Source organism: Patiria miniata, unplaced genomic scaffold, assembly GCF_015706575.1.
Source record: "Patiria miniata isolate m_02_andy unplaced genomic scaffold, ASM1570657v1 HiC_scaffold_19, whole genome shotgun sequence".
Lineage (NCBI taxonomy): Eukaryota > Metazoa > Echinodermata > Asteroidea > Valvatida > Asterinidae > Patiria > Patiria miniata.
The window spans coordinates 12,434,783-12,460,464 of record NW_024037057.1 but is presented as its reverse complement, the minus strand read 5'-3'; the positions used below and the strand labels follow the sequence as shown (position 1 = coordinate 12,460,464).

Genomic DNA, 25,682 nt, shown 5'->3' with positions numbered 1-25,682 from the left:
ACTTAAAAACGAAAGTGTTATCCACTTCAACTCCTACACACACATTTGAACAGTAAAGAGTGACAACCACTTAATCAATTTCTTTAACAAGTTCTACCCGAGTGCGCTTATTTTCTCAGAGAGAGTGAGTCATAAAAATCCGCTGGAAAGTTTCATCACCGAGGTATTGTATGGGGGCGATAAGTTAATACACTCGCCCCCGTGACCCCTTCACACAGAATCAACAACGGCGTTGCACCAACGGCCAACTTTCATTCTTTGAACCCGCACGTCCTACGTAGGGCTAGGCTAAGGTATTTTGCACAACAAAAGCAACCCGAATACCACGCCCAGTGAAAGCTATTCAGGCGAAGATCCCTACTTTACCTAACAATACACGGAACCCGTGCGTGTACATGTACTGTACAAGGTCGTGTGTAGGCACCGATACAGGTTGAACGGTGTACTTGTAAGCCTAGTGTGAAAACGTATTCTATCACTCGTACGTGTGTGGTATCTGCTGGAAGAAGTCTGTTCCCAGTACAACTTTCTGGTAAGTGAACATTCTTTCATATTCACCAAATCCTGCTTTACCTTTATGATGTTTTAAAGCAATCCAAAATGACGACGAAGTTTGTCTAGGAAAGTAAGTGTTTACGGTCATAAATTCGACCGGTGTTATACGGGTCATTTGGGTTGTTGGTATCGGGTAACTTGCCACTTATTGCTACATGTAATATCCTTCCTTCACTACTGTGCACATTTTGATATCCGATCTGGTTTGTACACGTCACGATCTTGTGCTACGTGAACTGGCATATAGGCGTGATCAATACTGCCTGGAGTTGAGTTATTATGAACTACAGACTATTCATGTACTTCGCAGCAAGAATAAAATACTACCGTTTTTTTGCTTTTGTTTAGGGATGATCAACACTGGTAATAAATGTGGGCTGCAATCGATTTAAAGTCTATTGCGTTCTTGCTATAGTTTTGTATCTCTTTAAAATTCGGGAAATTATAAAATATGTCGTAATGTTGTTTTCGAATATCCTTTTTTTTGGTTTTGAAATAAGGAGACAGCTAGTGTATATTTGAGAACCCAATAGGGAAAGAATGTTGCACCTTGACGCCTTTTTGTTTTCAGTTTTAGGAAATACTTTGCAAATGTTCTGTACAACCATGACAACTGCTGCAGTGGCGTCTCGATACATTCTTTCCCAAAATCGGTTATCGACGGAGATATAATTTTACAATATTATACTATTTTGTAGTTATAAACTTTTTCATGAAAGATTTATCTTGATGTGTTTTTTTTGGGTGACTCGAATACTCTCGGTTTTTGGAACACTTTTTCAGACAGAAAGCGACACTACGAATTTTTTTCTCGAATGACGCCTAGATAATTTAAAATTCCCCTTCCGTCATAAATATGTTTAAAAAATACCCTCTAATATTTCAATCGGTTGTCTCATGCAATGTTATGTAACTTGAATAGGTCTGTCTGGCATTTAGGTAAAGATGAATTTCAAAAACCCAATTTACTTTGTTTTTGGACAACAAAAAAGGTCTATTTGACATCAGCAGCTGATAAAGCGATTACGAAACAGACAGGAGTAATACATGTATAATAACAGACACGCGGCAACTCGGATGTGACACAAATAGAACAATTCTAAACCGCGATGAGTAAAATACTATGTCCTTCCGAGGTCACAGTAATAGGACACACATGATACAATCAGCTGTGAACTCATCGTTGCACATACATCTTATTTTACTATATTCCAGAGGACAATGCTTTGTGTTTCCCCTTGTCCTGTAATATAACTCTCTCCCATAGACTATAAACACACGAACCTACTACAGAGGACCGTTTGAACAAAAGACCCAACTCCCGAGGACTGAAAGGATCTGTTGTTCTTCCTTTGTGTGTCTGTCCTCGGGGTTATGTAGAACACGTACACCATGACTTGGATAGTTGTGTGTTCAAACCGATCTAACTCACCCCTCAATCCTTCCAAACCAAACAGGCAGTTTTGGAGGATTTTGGAGGATTGAGGCTGAATGGCAAACAAGTGTCAGTTGATTTATGATGCATTGTGTCGAGTTTGTAGGTTGTACCCTGCAGTGCTTGTGTTCAGCCATGCATAACAGAGGCTCACATTTACTGGATACCATCCGCACTGCTTTTTCATATACATGTACATGTAATTGGCACTGCCTTAACATATTCACAGTGATTGGTGGAGGATTTTGATAGGTTGAGGCAGTGGTTACCCCTCAACGGAAGAAAGTTAAGAAATAACGGATGATTTTGGAGGATTGAGGCTGAATCGAGTTTCTACATGGTAGCCATTGGAGGATTGTGCAGGATTGAAGAAAAGGGACTAAAATGCACCAACAAAATCAGGCTAACTTCAGTCGAATTTCACATGGCAAGGCTCAGCAACTGCATTTAAAGCTTCTTATTTCAAATTGTGGTCAAGTTTGATAGCCGTCATCAGGTTGAGCAACCTAATACAAAAGTGCCTTTATACTTCAAGTTCAAGGATTCATAATGATGTTGGTAGGCTGAAACTAGGGCGGAGCACATGAAAGTTACTTTGTGGGCTATTCTACTATAACTCCTGAAATATTTCAAATATATATTTAGAAATTATTTTGTAGAAAAAATATGATTCAGATGTTTTCTTGACCTTTAGTGTTACCCACCCTTGCCGCAGTTTCTCAGTTTGTTCAATAAGCCATCATTGTGTCTTTTGTCCCGTGTGAGTCAATGGAATCGTCCATTATGCACTTGTATTTCCTCGTGGGGGCGTGTTGGGAGAACACTCTAGGATTATTCGGTCAACGCACTATCGAAGTCCCTTGAACCTGCACCTTTAACAATGGTATTGCGTCATTTCTATTTAACGTTTCATGTCTCATTTTATTCCCGGCTTATTTTACTGACGGAAAAGAAGTTGAAATTTATTTGGTACCCAAGGGAAGCCGAGACCGAACCCTCGCATATGAAATTGTTGGTACATATAGACCATTGGCGTTGCACCAGTAAGCTGCGTTGTGTGTTCAAACGAGGACTCGGTCACGACAAGGTCTAGAACGTAGACCAGTTTGCGAATATATAGCCGCCAGGCCGGAAATGTGCAGTGGAATTATACATGTTTGGTGCATTGTGGGACAAACCGTGGAACTCAAATCGTCAATCACTTGCGCCCTTTGTCCCACAATGCACTGCAACATATACATGTACCTAAGTAACAGACATAACTGTCAACATTCGATATGTCTGTGAAATGGTTTCAAAGTTCTATAAAATATAATCATAGAACGTTTAGTTATGGTAGTTGCTTTCAAGGAAAATGATTATAGTTTGACGCGTCTAGAAATGCTCACTTCTGTAGTTTAACATGTACTTTTACATCCGTGAGTTGGGCGATGACATTTATATCAAATGTTACCGTATAAAGTTCATTCATAGATATTCGTATTAACGGCCTAGCCATTACGTTGGAATAAAGAACTGAGTACTACAGAATACTATGAGTGTTGTGCACACATATTATATTTGGTGAAGTATTTCATAGAAAAATTCATACTATACAGTTTAGGCCTACTACTAGTAGTATTTTGTAGCTTTAGGTGAGGTTAGGGTTAACGAAACACAATCTGTATTTTGACTTGTCTCAAACTTGCCACTGGAACATTGTTACTTCAATACTTGTACGTCCTTTATTATATGATAATTTGAATCGTAACTCATTAGATTATTTTCAAGGGGAACAAAATGTGTAATTTTGACTTGTCTCTAGAATGACCACTTCGGCAGTGGTCTTTCCCCCAGGTTGATATCTGTCATGCGAAATCACCATCAGTGAACAATACTCAAGGTAGCTTATTGTGTAAACCGCCTGGGAGCTTGGGCATTTTATTGCGCACCACGCATGGGTGTGGCGTTTTAGACAACAGTGTCTGTGAAAGGATTGCCCGTGTGCCTTAATGACACATGCTTTCCATTAAAGTTAGTCAGACCAAAAACAGGATAAAACTTTACTGCTGTCAAATGACGGTACACACAGTAATCAGAGTGGGTGGTACGAAAACGTATGACAACAACATGTCTCATTTAGAAGTTAGGTACACAATTTGCAATACCGAATTATATACATCTGGAGCAGTGTTGGTTCGTGAAAATGTAAATCATGTCAACTTTACATTTTAAAGACGTCTAATGTTCCCATTTATTTTGCCTTTATTGCTTTTAAGTACGTCAAATCGTCCCACTGCAAAAGCAGTGCATATAATTATTGTGTACGCATATAAGTTTCAAAGATCCAATCGCTTTGAAAAACTTTTACAAATTATAAGTTGTGGATATAATTTCGATTTTTTTTTTTTGGCTAAACGTTAAACTTTGAAGGTACATTATACCATAATCCCGCTCAAGAGTTTATACATACGTTTTGTATGGACTTTTTTTCATGAGGAGGCTATTTCGATCGTGTTCCCTGAATCTATTTTACAAATTGTGAACTATTGATGGCGATGGTGCCAGACTATTTTATGATTAGACTGCGTTCAAAACCTCACTTTCAATTCGTTTTAAACGTTTGATCACAAGTTGTAAAAGCACTCATCAGAGCAGATCGATTGGTATTAAATTATAACGAACTTTTATTTCTTTGCTTTCATTTCTGCTCGCAAGTTCCAAAAATGACAGTTTACCTCGCTTTCAGATTAATATGGCCAACTCGTGAAGGAAGTGTATTACAACCGTTAGAGCAATATTGGGTGAATTTACAATGCCTCATTTCGTGCTAACGATAAATTGTTTTTTCCCAATAACATGTTTTCTAAATACTCTTAAATCATACTTTGTTAGAATTGCACAATATCATGCGAAAGACCCGCTTTAAAGGGTTAATGATATGAATTTTTCTTCGGACAATATTTTGTGCAACTTTCTACTCCTCTTAAGTGTATAAAATCTCTTTGACATCCTCGTTTGGTTGATTCAGTATTGGAAGCTGCACTTCTTTAAGCATTAAACAAATTTCATTTTAGGAAGACACTGTTCATTTTGGGGGTTTTCTGTTCAAAATGTGAGCCCCAAAATGTGCTCATTGAAAACATTTGTGAGACACGTTTTCGCTGGTTTGGCTTACTGCCATGTACTGACATAACAATGAATCACCACAGAAAGCAGAAAATTGACGACAGCAAATATCCACAATTCTGGCATCTTTTGCTGCCGAAATAGCTGTAACAGTGAGGTTTCTGCCTGAAATGACTTTTTTTTGCTGATGAATATGGAAATGCGCATTAGCTTAAAACCAAATAGGCACCAAAATATCCTTGAAAATGGCAAACCAAAAATTGAAAATAAGGTAAATATAGTATTGCATTAGTCTTAACTCCCTTTTTACTAGGAACTAGACCAAGTGCATCAAAATTCATCAATCACTGTGCGTCCAAGACAAAACTGTATACATGACATAATGGAATCCACCACTGACGCACTGGTTGACATAGGAATACCCCTAGCACTGCTTCAGGCCATTAGACCCAAGTCCATCATACTCCATTAATATTTAGTCACGGCAGGTCTTCTAATCCAAGTCCCCCAAAATCCACCAAAAATGAAGGGATGGATTTTGATGGAGTTGGGGTGGTTAGGGTTAAAACACATCGCACTGGACAGTTGATGAAAGTGCCCGATATCTTAACTGATCGCCACCCAATCCTTGACCTGTCGACCCGTTTGATATATCGTTTGGATTTCTCAAGAGACCATCAACCGGCTGTGTTTACAGAATAAGGTCCATATGAAAAAGCACCTTTCAAGGATTTCTGTTTATCCTATTCGAGGTCCGGCATACCATATTTCCCGAAATGAGTTTCACCTTGGATATTATATGTGGTCTTTCTCGGCTACCGCCCATTACTTCTGCTTGTACTCAATCAGTCATAAAATTATCATGGACACTATAAAGTGTCACAGATATGGCAACACGTTTATAATCTAATCTGCTAGTTTGTGTTCATAATTGAATCTGCCAGCTTGTGTGGTTGTACAGACCGATTGCATTCGGCAATAATAGTTGAGGAGTGCTTTGTTATGTTTCATTAACAATGACAAAATATTGTCGGAAGACAATTTACGTCATGGACCATTTATTAAGCAGGATCATAATATGACCATTATTGAAGAGCTGGTCCTCCGATCTCCCTCTATTTCTAAAGAATGGAACATTCAATTAGGCCTACTCGGAATCAAAACTCACTCCCAGCAAATGAAACTTTGGACCAGCCCTTTTAGAGTGAAATTGTTCGAGCTCAGTTTTCACTCGAGTTTCCACTGTTTTTTTGGACATATTATTTCATCCTAGCAGTAACATAAGAGGAATGTTCACTTTAAATCGTACAGTCCGTAGCGTATTATTTGGAAATCGAAGAGAATCTTAAGACATTGTACCTGGTTCGTGTCTCCCTCGAAAAACAACAAAATCAATCAGGCAGGTTGTTCATCTGATTGTGCATCGTAACAGGGTACCCGAGTACTCGACCGTTAATGTCAGGAACCGGTTCCAGATTAAGGAATCGAGTAGGCTACCCGTACCAACTTTACAGATTATTTAGTTACTTTTCAGACAATGAACAAGAAAGGTTGCAAGGTCATTTGTGGGGTATTTTCAAAATGAAAACCAGGCCACATGGAGAAATTTGTTTTGGCAATTGGCATATTTCACATTTATGACGTTCGTGAAAGCTGCAGTTTACACCGTAAATTAGCTATAAAACCCACTGTACTTGTATTTTGCTGTATTGATGCGCCGTTCCGGTACACTGAAAAATTACATTGGTTAATTTTACCCAAAAAATTCAACCAAGAGTTGTAGTCATACAATACCAAGTTAAATTTGGTCTAATTGTATGACCACAAGTTTTTATTGAATTAAACAGAAATCATAACCCGAACAATTGGGTAAGAACAACCCAATTTCGGGTAGATGCAGTTTTCACCCTTTCTTGGGTAAAATTAACCCAAACGATTTTTCAGTGTAGTCTCACCGTGCGGATCTTTGTTAACAATCTCAACAGCAACTTCCGAGATTTGAATTTTGGCATGTTTGGCGTTGAGTTTCTTTAACATGTATCCGGGTACCCGTGTTTTTTTTTCAAACGGGTACCCGGTACCTGTACTACCGTAAATGCACACTTGAGTATACTCACCACACAATCCGCGCAAACCGCAATGACCGCAATTAAACAATGACATTCACGGATTTCGTCCAAATTGTTGGTTAATAGATAACTTCCCCAAAAATATTCTCTTTATCTCTCATTTGTTTAATAGAAACTGCAACACAATAAAATATACTCTGTATTGTCGTTTTTGCAAAATTTGGGGCATACCGTTGAAAAGCGCGGAATTTATTGTTACGGTAGATTCTTTTGGTTTTAAGCTATGTTGAGTTTATTGAAACCACCCATATTTGGTTTTGTGATGATTAAATAATTGTTTGCAAGGGTGTGTCAAAAGCTGTATGAGTAATTGTATGAGTGGCAAAAGGTCGAAAAGACATCGATAGAGTTGGTTTACAAAAATGAATTATACATGCATGAACAGAGAATTGATAAGTACTCCTTGGGCGTGGTAAAAAAAAAAACTACCCAATTATATTTGAATCTTATAAAACAAAACTGTTAGTAGCAATATAACTGTAACATCACTACTCAATGTCCTGTCTTAATTCCAAGAGTGAAACTAGTTACTAGACGACTTCAAGTGAAACTCAGGTTCAGTCGAAACACGTGAGAGAACATCTCACTCTGTAAATCGTCCTGTCTGTGGATGGAGTGATCTTGGATGCATTGATAAAGTACATTTCAATCTTTGAAATAGTACAGGCTATAAAATGTAGAGTTTGCGAAAACCAGTCATGAGCATGGGCGTCGCCAGGATGCCCCCCCCCCAACCCCTATAATTTCCAGCATTCTTGTTCCCGATTTATCGTTTTTTGAGGGTGGGCAGGGACATTTGTCCCCCCCCCAACACATTAAATTAACAACAATATGACTTCGCACCTCCTTTTCCTGCTCATTTCCCCCCTCTGTTTTGTGGCTTGTCCGGGAGTGGGGCGGGGGGGGGGGGGGCAAGCCCCTTGCCCCCCTCTCGACACCCATGGTCTTGAGGTTTATATGTACTTGTACGCCTATAGTTCAGTACTGAACAAATTCACATTAGAGTCGAAGCCGCCAAGGAACTTGAACTTCCTGTACGTGGGAGAAATAATAAGCAAATATGAAGCATCGAAATAACGGACGAAAGCTATTTTGTCATTATATTTTATTTGGAAATGGGAACAGAAGTTTAACGGGAATGCTTAAGGGAACCAGTTCATGAGAATTTGGGTATAGCGGCCACTGCACATTTTTATTCGAAGGAAGCAGTGGTAAATTCAAGTCAGTTAAAAGGTTGTGTGGAAACACTCGTTTTGGCCCCCAAAAGCTCGGCCATTAAAGGCACTGTTAGGTGACCTTTAACCCCTGTCTGTTATTGGTGTCAACGCCAACTGATGCTGGCATACGTGCGTGAGAGGGGTATATACATGTACATGTACATGTATAATCGTGTGTGGTACATGTACATGTATACATGTACATTGTTCATGTATACATTGTTCATGTATACATTGAACATGTACTTGTACATGATGTACTGCACATTTTTATTCGAAGGAAGCAGTAGTAAATTCAAGTCAGTTTCAAGGTTGTGTGGGAACACTCGTTTGACCCTCAAAAGGTCAGCCAAGTTAAAAGCACTGTTAGGTGACCTTTAACCCCCGTCTGTTATTGGTGTCAACGCCAACTGCTGCTGGCATACGTGCGTGAGAGGGGTGTACATGTACATGTATAATCGTGTGTGTACATGTACATGTATACATGTATACATGTACATTGTTCATGTATACATTGTTCATGTATACATTGTACATGTACTTGCACATGATGTACATGTACATAGTACATGTACAATGTACATGTGGTTATGGATCTGCGCATTGTATGGCGAATCATGCGTTCCTTCCTCCATGGGCGAATCAATGTCACCCATGCACTTTCTTGCGTGCTGTGTAGATGGGCGGATAAAACTGTTACTTGACAAATCGGTATTTCATGCTAAACCCCCATCATGGTTGACCAGAGTGTTTTGACCCTGTTTTGGTTTGTTAGTGATTGAATTGAATCGTGTTGTAGACAGACATAGCATGGAAGTAGAAATATTCGAATCCTACCTTCTACCTTCATATGGACAGACATGCAGTCAGACAGTGCGTATGATATATTTTAATATAGGATAACTTTAACTTATGCAGCCTTTCGACAAATTACCAAATGTCCCGGCGTATGAAGAATTCCAGCCACGTATGAAGTACATGCAGTTTATATCCGTGGTCACATGACCTCAACAATTAACAGTGACCTTTTGGATATTGTTTTCATCAAAATTGAAGTTCGAGAAAAACCACGCCCTAATTTAATAAGCCTCTGTACGAAGACTAGACCCACACGCAAGGTCTGAACCATGCAAAAATGCGCCTGGTTTCAAGCCTAACTTTAGCCTTATAACCTAGGTCAGGGTTGTTTTTGAATAGCTAAAAGTGCAGTTCGTCGTGTTTAAAAAGACCAAAAGTATTTGAACCCATCGGCATCAGGCATTCTCTTGTTCATTTCTTTGTAAAAGCTTTTCTTTGACAATCAACCGCAGTGTCGTTTGGAAAGCTCTTTGAAAAGGCCTCAACAAAATCCTTTGGGGACACACAAATTTAATTAAGAATAGGTGCAGTGTATGCGGTGAAAAGTGGGCTCGATATGAATGTAAATTATTGTTGAGGTTTAACTATAAATTCGTCGCAAACAACAAGCTTAAAGGAACAGCATCAGCTCAAGCATACTTGTTCATGAATGGGAGTTGGAGTAGGCAGGCGCATTTGAAATCCGATGTACATTGCGTTGGTACATCATATATTATGCAAATGATGACATTTTGATATATTCATTGCGCGTGACGTCATATGCAAATGTTGAAAGTTAAATATATTTATCAGGCATTTAATCGACTGGGCTGCACCATTTTTTTCTGGTCATTCGGATTCCTGCCTGATGTAATAGCTGTACACAAATCTGTTGGTCATGTACATGCAGGTGTTTTTTTTTTTTTTTAATACTGAACGATTTCTTAAAGAGGAATCTTTTGCCGAAGATGTGGCTACAATTAATTGCTTATGGATATGCAGAGCAGCTTATGTATTTACTCCTCTGTGGCGTGGAGTTCGTGGAATGCATATGTAAACGGGAACATGTAAAACAATTATATTGAAGTCAAAAAAACAAAAAACAAAAAAAACTCCAATTAAATCAGGCCAAAGGTGCATGATGTTCACAACTTTAACCAAATTGTTGAGGCATAATACTTTGGGATTTTAAAGGGGCATAATTGTAAGTTAAGCGAAAAAAAGGCGTGTACACTCAATCCCTCTCTCTATATCCCGACCTGCAGTGAGTATAGGTTTATATTAACCTCAAAATCGGGCAATATGGCAGAAATATGGTACATAGGGAGTGGTCTGCTTGCTTGTCGTGAGTGAATATTCGTCATATTTCCCCGCATTGTGATTTGTGACCGCGTCCATACAGTGAGGGTTAATCTGTTAAAAAAATCGGTACAGTCGAATCCTGTTAAAAGGAGCACTGTTAATACAACGTCATGCTTATAAAGGTTAGGTCCCAAGTCTGTGTTTTCCTTTGTTTTCCAATACTGTTAATACAAGGTACCTGTTATAACAAGGTAATTTGTTAAGTCCCAAGGACCTTGTTATAAAGGTGTTCGACTGTACTTGGGCATTTACCAAACTTTTTTCCATAATATTTGTGCGTGTTGTGTGTGTGGATTCGAACCCCAATTGAATCATGATTTTTGTGTTCTTGGGCAAGACACTTTACTATTCTTGCCTCTCGCCCACAGGAGAATATAAATGCATGAGCACCTGTGAGGAACCGATCGTGCTGATCTCCAAATAGTACGGTAGATAGGTGATAGGATTGTGCCTTTAATGATACAAGCATGGGATCTGGCACACAGTGAGAGTATGTCATGAGAAAGATACTTGGCTATAGGGCATTCGCAGATTTGTCCTTTGAAAAAATATAGGTTGATCAAAAAGCAATGGCAGCCATTTTGAAAATTGCTTGTTGTTCTGCCTATATTTTTTTAAAGAACAAATCTGCGATGGTCCTATATAGCCAAATATCTTTCTTTAAGACATACTAGGCCAACTCTGACCGTGTGCATGATGATTTTGTATCATCAACGGCACAATTCCCCCAAATATTTCCCCTATGTACCCTACTTAAACACGTTATGATGAATCAGAGACCTGATGTAAGGTGCCTCATAAGGGCCACATACAATGTACATGTATTTACATAAGATTATTTTAGCGTGACGGATAAACAACATAATTGCTCAACATTATCAATTTTAACTTGGTCAAACTCTGCCTTTAATCCCACGCAGACACGTCATCATAGGCAATTCTTTATTATTATTTTTTTTAAATATGTTTGCCTCCGGCAAAAATTGCTGACCCGTGCAGGTCAAATGTTTGAACTAAAGCTTTGGGCCGATATGGTTATTGTTGAGATAATCTGCATGAGTAAGCCTTCATCGTGGGATGAAGTTTTTTCTCCAGACATAGGCTGTATGCATTTACGTTTCCATTGAAAGGCGTGCAGTAACACTCCCTTTTTACGACCACAGTTGACACTTGTTAGAAGTTTTGGTAAGTTTGTCCAGACTCCAAAAGGAAGTTATTCTTTTCATGTTATAATTGTTAACACGTACTGAAAACGTCCAGTTCGAGGTTTTAAAGAAGCATTATTTTAAGCCTTCCTTTAAAGGGAAGATACAACATTTGAAAACATCACAAAACAAAATGATCATATTATCACGAAATATACCTTACTTGATTGTTAAGGAATGACAGTCTAAAGCATCCTGTAAAATCGTTGCTCCTGGTGTGCTGACATTTTCAAGAAAAATGATATTTTTCCCAACGCTGGTCGACCAACCAGCGTTGGAGAAAACGGGTTTTTTTCCCCTCAAAAACTGCTCCTAATTTTTCATAATTAGTTATTCCGCATTTTCTTTGGAATTGATCACACACCTGTAAAGGGTACAAGCCTGCTAGACTGATTCTCTGACCTTACAATTCCCCAAAGTCTATAAATTGTTCCGTTTCATTTTAAGTAAAGTCAGGGAACCAGACTACAAGAACACGATTGGTTTTCTTGGTTTTCCAGCATCTACAAGCCCAAAACGTGAAACGTTTATTACAATATTTGCAATGACATACTAGTCCTCCAAATCCATTTATTTCTGAAAATTGCAGCAAAAGCAAATGTTGTACATTCCCTTTAACCCTACCCTTTCAACTCCATCAAAATTCACAACCGTCCATCATTTTGGGGGATGACATGTTCTTATTTACTCAGTGGGCAGTTAGGGTTGAAATCAAATTACATGTACAAATGTTCATGTACTGTGATAAGGAAGAGAAGTTTTGTTGGCACCACACATCGTGCATGGGGAATAATGTGCTAATTTAACCCTCCTTTGAAAACATGCATTCCGAGCCATGTTATTACTTGGGTCAATATTGGTCAAGACCCCCATTAGCACCAATGCCATGTAGCCCTATGCAAATTCACTTCCGAACCAGAAAATATCCAAATAAGGGAATGCATTCGGAATACAAACCATGACTTGTAGCTGAGCGATAAAGGTCAAATTATTGTGAACTAAAGCCTTTGATCTTTTCAAAAGCTTTACGCACGGCATCAACAAAATACTCAACCACGCTTGACACACACACACACAGCATTCAGTAGCAAGAATCAAAGAAAAAGTTCAAACTCAATCACAAATTCCATGGGAAAATTGAATAGAGGAACCTTTAGTTATTCAAATGTTTCACGCATCGCGAACCGAGTGGAATGTTTGGTGAGTTTACCTGGAACCACTGCATTGCGGATACCTGTGGTTTTGGTCGAAAACTAGGCTTAAATTCACCAAAATTTTCTGATGAAGAAGTAGGAGCCGGTTTTTCATATGAAACCGGAACTGTCTTTCCGATCATTATAAACAGAGTTAGGTCCTTGCTTTGCAGAAACTATTTGTTTTTTTTTCTCAAAATTTTTTCCCCTTCAGTATGTGGCGTTTGTAATTCTCTCAAAATGGCTCTTATGTAGGGTTGCTAGACTGGTTCCCGATTCTTGCGTTACTTAAAGTAGTACATTGTTGCTTGGACGCAAATGACTGTAAAGTAATCATCCTATAGGCCTATCACGAGCTGATTATTCTCATGGGATGTCGCATTTCATAATGAATAACTTTAACATGCTATAAAAATAGTACAGCAATTCGGTAAAAGAAAACACAATTGTTAAGGTTTACATACAAATGGCACAAACTGAGCATCTTTAAAGTATTTACTTTAAAATGAATCTAACAAGAAGCGATTGAAATTAGTAATTGGCGGAGATCCTTTATTGTCTCTTGAAGCCACAGACGTTGACGTACAAGGTACATGTATATAGACGCCCTTAATCTGTCGTCGCACGTAGAAAAATACGCTTATTTATTCTGGGCAATAAACAAATTGGAACTCTTCACAAATAAACGTCGCAATTTATACATCTAGGAATATTTTGACTGCGGGAAGGTTCCGAGAGAGTTGTTTAGAATCCTGCAACTTAAGTACTAGGTACAATATCGTCAACGACACCACGAAGTAACACCCACTGCAGTGTTACTTCGTGAAAACCGCTACATGACACATTTTGGGTGTCACGAAGTAACACACAAGACTTGTGCACGCGCACATCGGACACTAGCGCGAACTATTTTCGGTTTTCACAAAGTTACAACCCTGTTACGGAAATACAATTTGGATAAAAACGTTTTAAGACGTTTGACAGGAACGTAATTAATCCGTATTCTTGTGGGATTACAGAAAAATTGAATAAAAGCCTTTAAACTGGTGACATAAAGATAAGTGTTTCTTCGTGAAAAACGTTAATATACCGAGTGGGCGCACAGTGTACAAAGTACTTGGGTGTTACTTCGTGAAAACGAAAATCGCTCGGTTCTGTAAAATACGCGTGCGTAGTGCACGCGGTTAAACGCGTCCTCGTGCTTAATAATGAATTTGATTCGTTTCGCATTTCAGTTAGACGGTGAAGAGCACACGTGGAAAGAGGCACCATGCAACTCTCAACGAAGAAATGTCTCCTGACTTATACAGGCGCCATCATGTTCGCATTCGGCTTTGGTATCATGCTGGAGGGTATTTCCTACAAAGCACTACCAAGTAATGACCTTAACTTGAACGCGGTGGTTAGAGCTGTACCTCACTGGTGTGGAATGCTGGTAAGAATACGATTATAACCTAAGGGGCTCATGCAATGTATTTTCTTAAAAGCAATCCTTGAACATGCATCTTTGCGTCCCATTTAACCTTATTTTCAATTTCCGTTTTGACATTTGCAAGGGTATTTTGAAGCCTTGTTGGTTTTTATGCTAATGAGAATGTCCATATTCATGAGCAAAACTGAACAGTGTCTTGAATTCTTGCTACATGTCCTGCTCACCTCCCTTTTTGTCTCTTGACCGCCATCGACCATCTTCAATAGGCCTGAGACCTAATGACGTCACGTGTTGTTTACATGTGCGCTTTCCTATGTGGTACACGGTCCGTACTTTATCTGGCGCCCCGACTTCGCTCCCATAAGAAAGCGCATATGTAAACAAAGCCATTAGGTCCCAGGTCTATTGGAAGCAAAATACTTGTCCCTGAAATGATGACGTAATTGAATGAGGGAAAAAGAGACATTTCAAGCAAAATACATTGAACATGTTTAGATGACCAATCCGAAATCATGGATAAAAAGGCGATTTTGGTTTTTGAAATTCCAATAATAGGCTATTTGTCTTATAAGATGGAATTTTATTATAACATGGAATTTTTGCGCCGGGGTGATACAAATCAAATTAGGTTTTGCCCTTCACCGACGTTTAATTGTCTTGATTTACACGTAACTGTTTTCCAAGATTTTCAACATGTAGTTTAATGGTATATGAGCCTGATATTTTTTATATTTTTATTTTCATGCAGCTCTTGCTACTTGGTGCCAGGAACTTCACATTTGGTCTTGCACAGTGGAAATATGGCATGAACTGCTGTGGGGTAAGACATTCGAGTTTTAATTTAATGCAGTTCAATCCAAGTCTGATTCGCAGTTATAGGATTATTTTCTGATGTACTGGGTGTATAAAAAAAGATAATCCAAAAAGAATGGGTTAATATGTATTAAACCATTGCTATGACGTCACACTATTGTTAAAAGTGTGGATTCGGAACTACGAATCTGTTACGCTGGTCACAAAGTGTGGATTCGGAACGAAGAATCTTTAGTGAAGTGTGGATTGGGAATTACGAATCCACACTTTGAACACGTCAGACAATTGTTCTCTATAATGATCATTAATAGGACCGTCTGCGTGAAAATTTCCTTCCGCAATTACCAATGCATCTTCCCTGTCAGATTCTCTGCCGTCACTGCAAAACCTACTTCGAGTCAGAAAGAAATCATCGTCTGAACTATCAATTTGTCAACGGAAGGAGCCGGGACAAATGTTGCAACCTGACGCAACTTTTTTTCTCCATATATAATCTCAATGAAGGGCATTCATTGAAAAAATGATGATAAGACATGAATCTGGGACTGAGAAATATTTCCAATTTTGTTAGGAAATACTTTAAAAAAATTATTGACTCTCCATAGACTTTGTACACAATCGCGGAAGTGGCGTCAGGTTGCAACATTTATCCCAAGTCTTTTCATCTCCACTCACTGTTAATGCCAATACTTCTTTTGACGCAATGGTTTAAGTCGAAGAATACACTCGCAAGTGTGGATTCTTAATTTACGAATTCACTCGCAAGTGTGGATTCTTAATTTACGATTTGACAAACTGTTAAAGTGGCTCGTTTTGAAATCAGTGGTACTCAGTCATAGGTGACTGTGGAGAGGCAAATAAGGTATCAATGGAAAGCTGATGAGCTATAATTTGACAGATTTCATTTAAGTTCATAACCTTTACACGATAACCCTTTTCTTAGATCCAGTACAACGTATAGGAAACTGTAAATCATTTAGGAAGCCTGTACAATTAGACCCGTGGTTATGTTGTGATCAATTGTCTTGACCACGAAAGCTTGGTTTACTTTTATGAAGTCCTTTGCATGTACCAAGTCTCAACTTTGATCTGTGACATTTTCTGGTGCCATACGATTAATGTGCACGAATTTCCACATTTGGAAATCAGGTTACAATATGTGATGCGATCAAGCTAAACGAGTCCTTTGTCGGGAACTTTCATTTGGAGATTCAGGCCAAAATAGAGCCAGTTTGTCACATCACTTATCACATCTCTTGGTGTTCCGACTTCCATAAGTTTTGAACTAAAGATGGTATCAGCATGCGGTTTTCACAGCAGTAATGCCGAGATTGGGCTCTTTTCAAGTCTGTAAAAAAATAAATAAAAATTGACCAGGGTCGACAAGCGTCCCATTTAGCTTGATCGCATCACATATTAAGAGGTTGTATTTATAAAAACAATAAACTATGTTTATCCATCGGCCAACTCGAGTTCTTCTGAATCTACTGGGAGATTTGGATGATTTTGTACGGTTTTGAAGGATGCTGAATGTTGGCAAGTATTCAAAACATACATCAATCGCAAGTCAAAAATGGCCCCTCAACCCCCCCCCCCCAAAAAAAAAAACCACGGCGTCTGAATTTGCTATTTCTCATGTCGCAACTCATGATTGACGTCTCTGCTCAGGGTTAGTGGTAGGCATGAGCAACTAGTCTTGAATAGTCGCAAGTTGTTGCAATTAAAGTGGCAACTAGTCGACTAGTTGCACAAGTCATACGCGCCTAGTCAATGGGTGTTTTTAAATCTTGTTTCTTTTTTTTAGCAGAGCGGTGCCTGTGAGGTTGTCTTCGTCAATCTGTTGGCTCTTGTCGTCTCTGGGTGTGCCATTGGTATGACAATCTGGGGCTCGTTTGAGAATCTCAAGAGTTCTACGGCAGAAACCATTGCTCAAAAACCCGACTTCATATACCTGATCGGCATCTGGTTCATGAGCATGATATGCGCCATACTTGCCTTGCTGTCCATGTTCGCTGGCTGCCTGCCGATTGGCTCGCCGTCAGAAGAGGAGGTAGGAACCAATTTAAATTCAGGGAACCAGTGATTTTTTAATCCTTTGGTTGGTCCCAGAAGTGCCTGTCTTACTCACCCACACACTGACTGTCACTCTTACTCTACAGTGAAACAGCCTGGCAGTGTTATGGTATAGGTTCACCCATAACACCGATAAAGGGGCTAAATCTGTGGCGCATTCAATAGTGCAATACTTAAAGGGAATATACAACATTTGCAAACATCAAACAACAAAACCACCAAATTATTATGAAATACCTTACTGGACTCTTAGTGAATGACAGTCTTCAGCATCCTGTAAAATCATGGCACCTGGTGTGCTGACATTTTCAAGAAAAGTGGTATTTTTGTATCAATTTCCAACGTTGGTCGGCCGACCAGCGTTGGGGGAAAAACTGGCTTTTTTTCAAATACATGTGCTGCCCCCCAATTTACCATATTTAGTTAGTCCGCATTTTGTTTGCAATCCATTACGCACAGCCAGACTGGTTCCCTGACCTTACAATTTCACAACGTCTATAAAGTGCTCCGTATCATCTTCAGTGGGGTCAGGGAACCAGACTACAGGAATGTGATTGTTTGTCTTGGGTTTTTTTCCAGCATTTATGAACACCAATCTTCAAACAAGTCAGTGTAACACTTGCCATAAAATACTAAACCCCCCCCCCCCAAAAAAAATCCATCCATTTCTGAAAATTACAGCAAAAGCAAATCTTGTGTATTCCCTTTAATGGTTGAAATTGGGTTTGTCATGTAGAGGATGAACACAAAAACGAACAGCCACATTAAATCAGTATACAAGCTATGTATGTCACCTTGCAAAAAGATGAATGCCCATTGTCGAAATGGACACATTTCGACAATGGGCATTCAGCTTTCAAGTTTGCACTGCTTATGAAATGAATACAAACGATTTTGTAATCAGAAATTAAAGGATATATTCAGGGATTCAAATGGCATGTATATGCTAGGTCAATGTTTCATGAGACAAATGATAAAACAAAAACGTACTTATGTAATATCTTCACAGCATTTACTTTCAAATGTGTTCCTCATCATAGTGGATTAATTTTGTTCCATACATTTCTGGATTCTCTTTCCTGCTTCGCCTCCAAGCCAAATATTGGTGGACAGATATATGGTTGGTCGGACCCATAAAATGGGTTTTATTTGTGTGGGCGTGTGTTGTGTATGGACTATTATGCGGTAATTATATAACTCACTACGCATTTTCTGATTCACATGGAAATGAACAATTATTTCAGAAAATTGTTAGTGTACACGAGATCAAACTAGGGCCAAAAGGTGACTGGCAAACATTCTCAGCCAACATTCAAGTACACATTTTAAACAAGGCGACACGTTCGTAAACATCAATTAAAAAAATTAAAACACATTTAGTGTATACGGTACCCTGTGGAGACATGTGCATAATAGGGCACAAAAGATTGTATACTGTACATCTCCACAGGGCAATGTCTATAGATGAATACGTCTCCACAAGGTTATCACGAAATAGCTATATGTATTTCACTCAAAAACTAGGAATTTCCAAGGTGGGTTGATCTGTCGCAAATTGAAGTATTTTATGAATTTCAGCCCAGGAAATTAATTCTAGACAAAAATAGGAGCATTTTGAAACTACACTTATAAATTCGAAAACTTTAGTACACGATAACAAAGAAATGACTCCACAAGGATACAAATTCCATTACCGAGTATAGACTTTTTCGATAGATTTTTCTGCTTTTATGCAAAGCATTCCTTAATTTTCAACAATACTAAAGCCCTAACCCTCTAGTAGGCCATTTTGCTAGGATGTAGCCTCAATCCTGCAAAATCCTAAAATTGGCCTCGTGGAAAAAAACAAAAACATATAGCCTCAATCCTGCAAATTCCTCCATTATTTCTTGAATATGGTCCGTGGAGGAGTGACCACTGCCTGAATCCTGCAAAATCCTGCAGCAGTGACGGTCAATATGTTGAGGCTCGGCCAGTGACATCCTGAAACAGTACGGAGTATTTCAAGCATAATCCAGGCCTATATTTATGCATGGCTGAGCAAAAAACAAGACAAGGTCCAGCCCAAGACCTTGACAAAGTGTATCCTACAAAATCAGTAACGCACTTTTGCCATGTAACCTCAATCCTCCAAACTCCTCCACTTTGGCAAAGAGGATTTTGAAGGATTCAGGGCGGTTAGGGTTTGCAGCCTATCGACAAAATGGCCAACACCTTATCTTCAAATTCCATGCCACGCATAAAATTAATATTCGTTGCAATTTGCACTGAATGTCACATAACATCAGCCTTCAATTTTTGTTGGTTGCTCTTTCTAATGGGGCGAAGCAAAAATGTTTCAATCTTCTATGCACTTCTTTACCTCTTGGTGGTGTGTGTTTATTTTTAAACATTCATTTGCGGTTGAATTTTCCTTCACTTACACGCACACCGTTTGAATATAACCACTTCTTTCATCATCAGTTTCCATTGCATTTATTTGATCAACATCTTCACCTCATTAACCCATTTCTGTTTGGGACATAGATATTTTCGTAATGTGTGGGAAGATAGCCCAACTTGCCACATGTATCTCAAACAATCAATCAATCAGTCTACGGATGCACTTGTTTCACTGTGTGCGCAGTTTTCAGAATGTACAGGGCGAGTCAAAAAATCGGAACCCAAACCTCAAAAAATATATTTCATATTTAAAAAAAATGTAGCACCCAAAAATATTGACTGGAAAGCCAATTTCATAAACTACTTATTGGCCTAGGTGAAAAAAATACTCAAACTGCTCAATCCGTTTAAAGTACATGACATTTTAAACACAATGACCCTAAAACCTCTTTCATTTAAATGGTGATATTCTTTGAACGGATTGAGCAATTTCAGTATTTTTTTTACATCTAAAAGTAGTTTCTGAAATTGGTTTTCCAGTCATTATTGTTTTGCTCTCAGATTATTTTCCCAGGTTGATCTAGGGTGCTCAACTTCCTTATCACTGCTTTTTTGGGGGTCTGACACATCTTTGATGATAGTTTTTGCATCCTTTTGTCTAGACCAGGACAATCTTTCTTTTTTTAATATTTTTTTTTAGTTATTGTCCGAAGATATAAAATATATTTTGGGGGCTTTTGGTTCCGCTTTTTTTTTAACTCACTCTGTAGCTCCGCGATTTTGATCATGATGTTTCATGTGGAAATTGGAGATTATCTTTTAATGTCACTCTATTCCTATTGCTCTTACATTGTTTATGTGAATTGAGCAAGCAAAAGCTCAGGCTGAATTTGACAAAGAATGCCCGACGTCGTAATCGACTTCCTTGACAGAAAGACGGGAAGACAGTGAATTTGTATACACAAAATTCCTGGCAATTTTTTACATTATTAATTAGTTATCGCTGTTGCTACATATATCAATTAATTATACGGGCTTCCCCAAGTACATGCTCCTTTCTGCTACGCGTATATGTGATGTTATAACTTCCCTTTATTAGGCTTGACCTCAAGGGTTTTGTTTCATGCAATTTTACGTTCACACCGTAGACTGTAACAGGCCTGCTGCGCTTATACTTGATACGCAGATGTGTAAATATGCAAATAAAATGAACCCTGTTAGCCAATGAATTAAAAGCGCCATGAATATGCAAATCTGACGCTCTGATTGTCATTTATGCAGGACGTGATTGAAATGCAACAGTACGGCCATGATAACCCCCAGTTCAGCAAGTACTAGAGGTGAGAGGTTAAAGGTCGTAGTGTCACCTTAACCCAACCCAATCCTACCGCCTCATGAATATGCATAATCCTTAGTCACTAGAACAGCTTGCACGTGCAACATAGGCAGCTTACTCAGCAGATGTCTATACTATACAACAAATTGCTAACCAAACAGTGTTCGGGGAGTTCTTCAAATATTTCGATTATAACTTGCATTTCAAAATTTTAAATAACTCTGGGGTGAAATAGAACAAGAATTGACCAAGATCTTTAATATGACCATTCTAACTGATCTGTCTAACTCCCACATGCCTTGATTCTGCGCTTATCGTGATGCTCTGTTTACTAACAACTGTTAAATTCTAACAAATGGCTTCAAAGGATTTCTTTCTGAAAGTAACACTCTATTGACATAGCCTAATCCCTCCTTTTCGCAAACTATAATTTTCCAAAAGTAGTTTTCAATCCATGCCTCAATACAAACATCTTGAATCTACTGGCAACATATTCCCCAGTATAAAACCAAACTGAAAGCTATTATATGGATCATTAGCTTATTTAAATGATTGGGTTATAATCGTTTTAGTTTTATTTACCGAACTCTCTGGGAATTTTTGCAATGTATACCCTTTAACTTACATGTATACCACTGTCCTGAAACCAGACTTTGCACTTTATAATGTTAACATCGAAGGGCAACATGACCTATTTTTAGTAAAATTGATTTTTCTGTGGCTTCTTAATCCTTCAAAGTCGTCAAGTGATAATAAATTTCGGCATATCTTTGGAGGTAGAAGCTTAATAAGCCTATGTACCGATGACGTCACACTGTGTTTACTTGTGCGCTTTCCTAGCTATGGGGCTTCGAAATCGTCGTCAACGCCAGGCTCCCATTAGAAAGGACGCATGTAAACAAAGCGTGACGTCATCAGTACAGAGACTTATTGTTTTACTACAGGACGTTTCCTTCCACCGTTTTGTGTATTTAGCAATTATACCTCTTTCAGGAGGGTCTTAGTTGAAGTGATATTGTGCTTTGTTTGTTTCTGCAATCTTTGGAAAGAATGTAGTATCCAGACGCCACTTCTCTGGTTAGGTACAAAGTATATGAGAGTCGAGTGCAAGTATTTTCTAACAAAATTGGAAATGTTTCTCAGTCATTGATTCATGTCTTTTCAACACATTTGGAATGGCTGACCTTCAGTAAGATAATTATATGATAGAAAAAATGGCGACAGGATGCAACATTCTTTCCCAGTTGTAAGTCAAATTGTCCTTGATTCTAAATGTGGTGTTTTCTCTCTCTTTTTCCATTCCTTTCAGGGTGACGAGGGGTACTAAGCCATCGTAGCTTGGCACCCTACAGTTGTTAAGAATTCAAAGGGTTCGCACTGCGTCGTGACACCATTACATTTATGCACATTTCCACAGATTTTTCCTTTTTTAATTGCACTGGTTTGAAGACGTTTTAAAATGATTTTTACTGCTCTGGCATGTGGTGCTTTGAAGGGGTTGACAACCCCACAACGAATACATCGGCTTACTTTCTGAAAACTTCTAAAGTGATACTTGGTTGAGATAGAGAACACTTTTAAACGACACTTATTGAAAACAAACACTTTTGTCTAAAACTTCAGAACCATTAAAAAAAATTCAATCAACGATGAAATTGATATTATGTTAAGTACATGTATATCATTTTCATAGTTGATTATGTGTATTCAGATTTAAATGTTAGGAATATCATGGTACTCTGTATATATCGATTAAAAATGCATTGAAGATTTCTGTTTTGAAACTTTTGTTGTTAATCTTCCGTAGTACAGTATACGATAGTTGACTTTTTAAATTTCTGTTCGCGTGAACAAACTTCGTTTATGAGGGGAACCTTCTACTTTGTACAGTGAACAGTTTTAAGTACTTGGTGTTTTTGTCAATCTGTACTTTTTTCTTTAAGTATTTTTAGCATTTACATTTATTGAGTTCGATTTTTATGTTTACGGTTTATACTCCTAACTATTGTTTTGTTTTAATTGTATATCGGGTATTTATATAGTCTTGATTATAACCACGAGATAGCATTTCAAAATTGTTACTTCGAAATTCTTTGTTTTAAAACTCAAAGCCAGACTAGTGTGTTAAATACAATGTGTGTTACTTTTATACATGGTCCACACGAAATCTTGTTGCAAGTTGCAGTCACGTCAATCAAGGGTATACTCAGTCAAGTCACAGGTGCTGAACAATGGCGAAGGCATGTTATCGTCCAAAGTTGAATAGCTTATCACTCGACCAGGCATTGAATTACTTGTGATTAACTAATTCGGCCAAGGCTTTTCATATTGCCCTACATAATCGTCACATTATACATGTACACATGTAACAGTTTACGATTCGCGAAAGGAATTGAGGGCACACTGGAATTGAACAACAGTAATATTGATGGCGAGTTATCTTTAAACGTTTGCAAAGAATAGAGTACATGTGCTTAATTTTGTTATAAAGTGGCCTCGGAGTGTAAACATGTCAAAATTGCTCCAATAAATGTATTTCTCCAACGGGATTTTCCGTCTTCCAAAATGCAACCTGGCTTTGAGTTTTGAGAACGCTTAGTTTAGTCTTGAGAAATAATTTACCTCTGTTAATGAATGGCGATTGTCAAGAAGTGTGTTTACAACAATTCGCCAAAACAAAACCCAAAAACAATCGCGAAGCGTTCGAACAAAAATACGTGTACGTGTACATCTGTTCTTACCGATTGCGCAGGATCTTCATAATTTCATATTACGTCATTCCTAATGACGTCATTGGTGACGCACCGTCGCAGTATTTATTGTTTATTGGTGACATTTTGTGGGTTTGGATTTAGTTAGTCCAGTTATATTTAGCTTGGAAACTTTTTGCCAACGTAAACTATACATGTACATTTTTTTAATGCAAATAATTGCATAACTTTCTGTACATGGTTTTTATTGGATAAAACATTACAGACTGTTTACCCTTTACATGTTATAATTTGTTTCCTCTTAAGCAACAAATTCCGTATTTTTTTTTAACATTAATGTGTGTTTTCATAGTGGTAAGCTGTTTTACAGTACTGTTAATTTGCAGTTAAAATGCCATTATTTCGTCATTTAAAGGCTGATTAGGAATAAACGAGAAAAATATGTTATTCGCATTATTTCAGGAATGAGAAATTTCACATTTTATCAAATGAATTCAAATTCATCAACTTGTATATATAGTGAACGTCCAAATTGGAAAGAATGTTGCATCCTGACTCCACTGTTTTCATGTATTATCTCAATGAAGGTTAGTCATTGCAAACATGTTCAAAAACATAAACAGACTGAGAAACATTTCCAATTTTGGAAAATACTCTAAAAATGCACTCGACTTCCCTTAGACTTTGGAAAAAAACCCACAGAAATGGCGTCAGGATACTACATATACAATGTACATTCTTTCCAAATAAGTTACTGTGGGTGCATGTTATGAAAAGGCACATCTCAGTACTACATGTGTACTAAAGACGATGAGGCAATTTAGAGGAATTTTAAATTGGCAGTGTAGCAGATAGCCTTAGTGCTGTCTTTTGTTGAGATAATTAAACAGAAAACGTCATCAATTCATACAATGGCTTAGCACAAAGAGCCTCAATTTTAGTGCTCATTTGAAATTCTTCTAATTAAGGGTAGCCTGTGCTGCTTAAACCATTATCTGCTTACTAGAAATCGGTTACCAACCAAGAGTGGCCTAAAGTTCACTGCAGGCTGTGATTGGTTCTCCGCAATGTATGTTTTAATAAGCAGGACATTTGCCTCGCTATATGGGAGTTCGGTGTGGCATGTAACGCTCGAATTTTGTCCTAGACGACCATTGCATGAAGATGAACGAAATGTTGATGGTTAGATTATAACATGTACACACATTGGTAACTTCTGACAAGTATTAATTTTAATGTTGAAATATACACAATATTGATAGAAATTGGAAAACGAATAAAAGGTGTAAATCATTTTACCGTACTTTACAAGACAAATATTCAGAGTATGTGTGCATGTGTGTATTCGTGCTACAGGAATATAAAACATCGAAGTGAAGTGCTCTCACTGGATAGCGAAGTAATGAGCCTAATTGTACCGATACAGTCGACTATCGTTATTACGCGGTTCTCCGGACTTAGTTAATTTGCTCGTCTTATCCGGAAGCTCGTCTTATGTGGAAAGCTATTTTCCCCACAAAAGGGCCAGTGATGAATAAAACTGATCGAAAGTTGGGTCATTTTTTGGAAAGAATGTAGTTTCTAGACAGCGGTTGTGTACACAGTCTATGGAGAGTCAAGAAAATTTTATGAGTATTTCCTAACAGTTCTCAGTCGCAGATTCATGTCTTTTCAACATTTTTGCAATGACTGACCATCGTTGATATGATATATGAAGAAAAAAGTGGCGTCAGGTTGCAACATTCTTGCCATTTTTTCCCATTGTAACTCTTCCATCACGCAACTTGGAATCTTTTGAATTTCGTAAACTTTAATGGTCCTTTGTTTAGTCACAAAATTACTTAACTCGCAGTATAGCGGAATCCCCTAACGTGGCGCACTTCGACGAAAAAAA

The 25,682-nt window shown here is 38.2% G+C and overlaps 1 protein-coding gene across 4 annotated transcripts; it reads left to right on the top strand.

Annotated features, from left to right (window-relative positions):
- The first annotated feature begins 263 nt into the window (after positions 1 to 263).
- LOC119725824 lies at positions 264 to 25,101 on the top strand. Of its 4 annotated transcripts, none has more exons than XM_038197410.1 (6): positions 269 to 532; positions 14,277 to 14,476; positions 15,222 to 15,293; positions 17,091 to 17,336; positions 21,023 to 21,081; positions 22,387 to 25,101. In XM_038197410.1, the coding sequence occupies exons 2-5, from the start codon at positions 14,312 to 14,314 to the stop codon at positions 21,077 to 21,079; spliced, it is 540 nt and encodes a 179-aa protein (XP_038053338.1). In that variant the 5' UTR covers positions 269 to 532; positions 14,277 to 14,311; the 3' UTR covers positions 21,080 to 21,081; positions 22,387 to 25,101. The 4 variants fall into 4 exon arrangements, with proteins under 4 accessions (XP_038053340.1, XP_038053338.1, XP_038053341.1 ...); XM_038197411.1 differs by having other exon boundaries at positions 273 to 532; positions 17,094 to 17,336; XM_038197412.1 differs by lacking the exons at positions 21,023 to 21,081; positions 22,387 to 25,101 and adding an exon at positions 18,455 to 18,551 and having other exon boundaries at positions 264 to 532.
- The last annotated feature ends 581 nt before the right edge of the window (positions 25,102 to 25,682 follow it).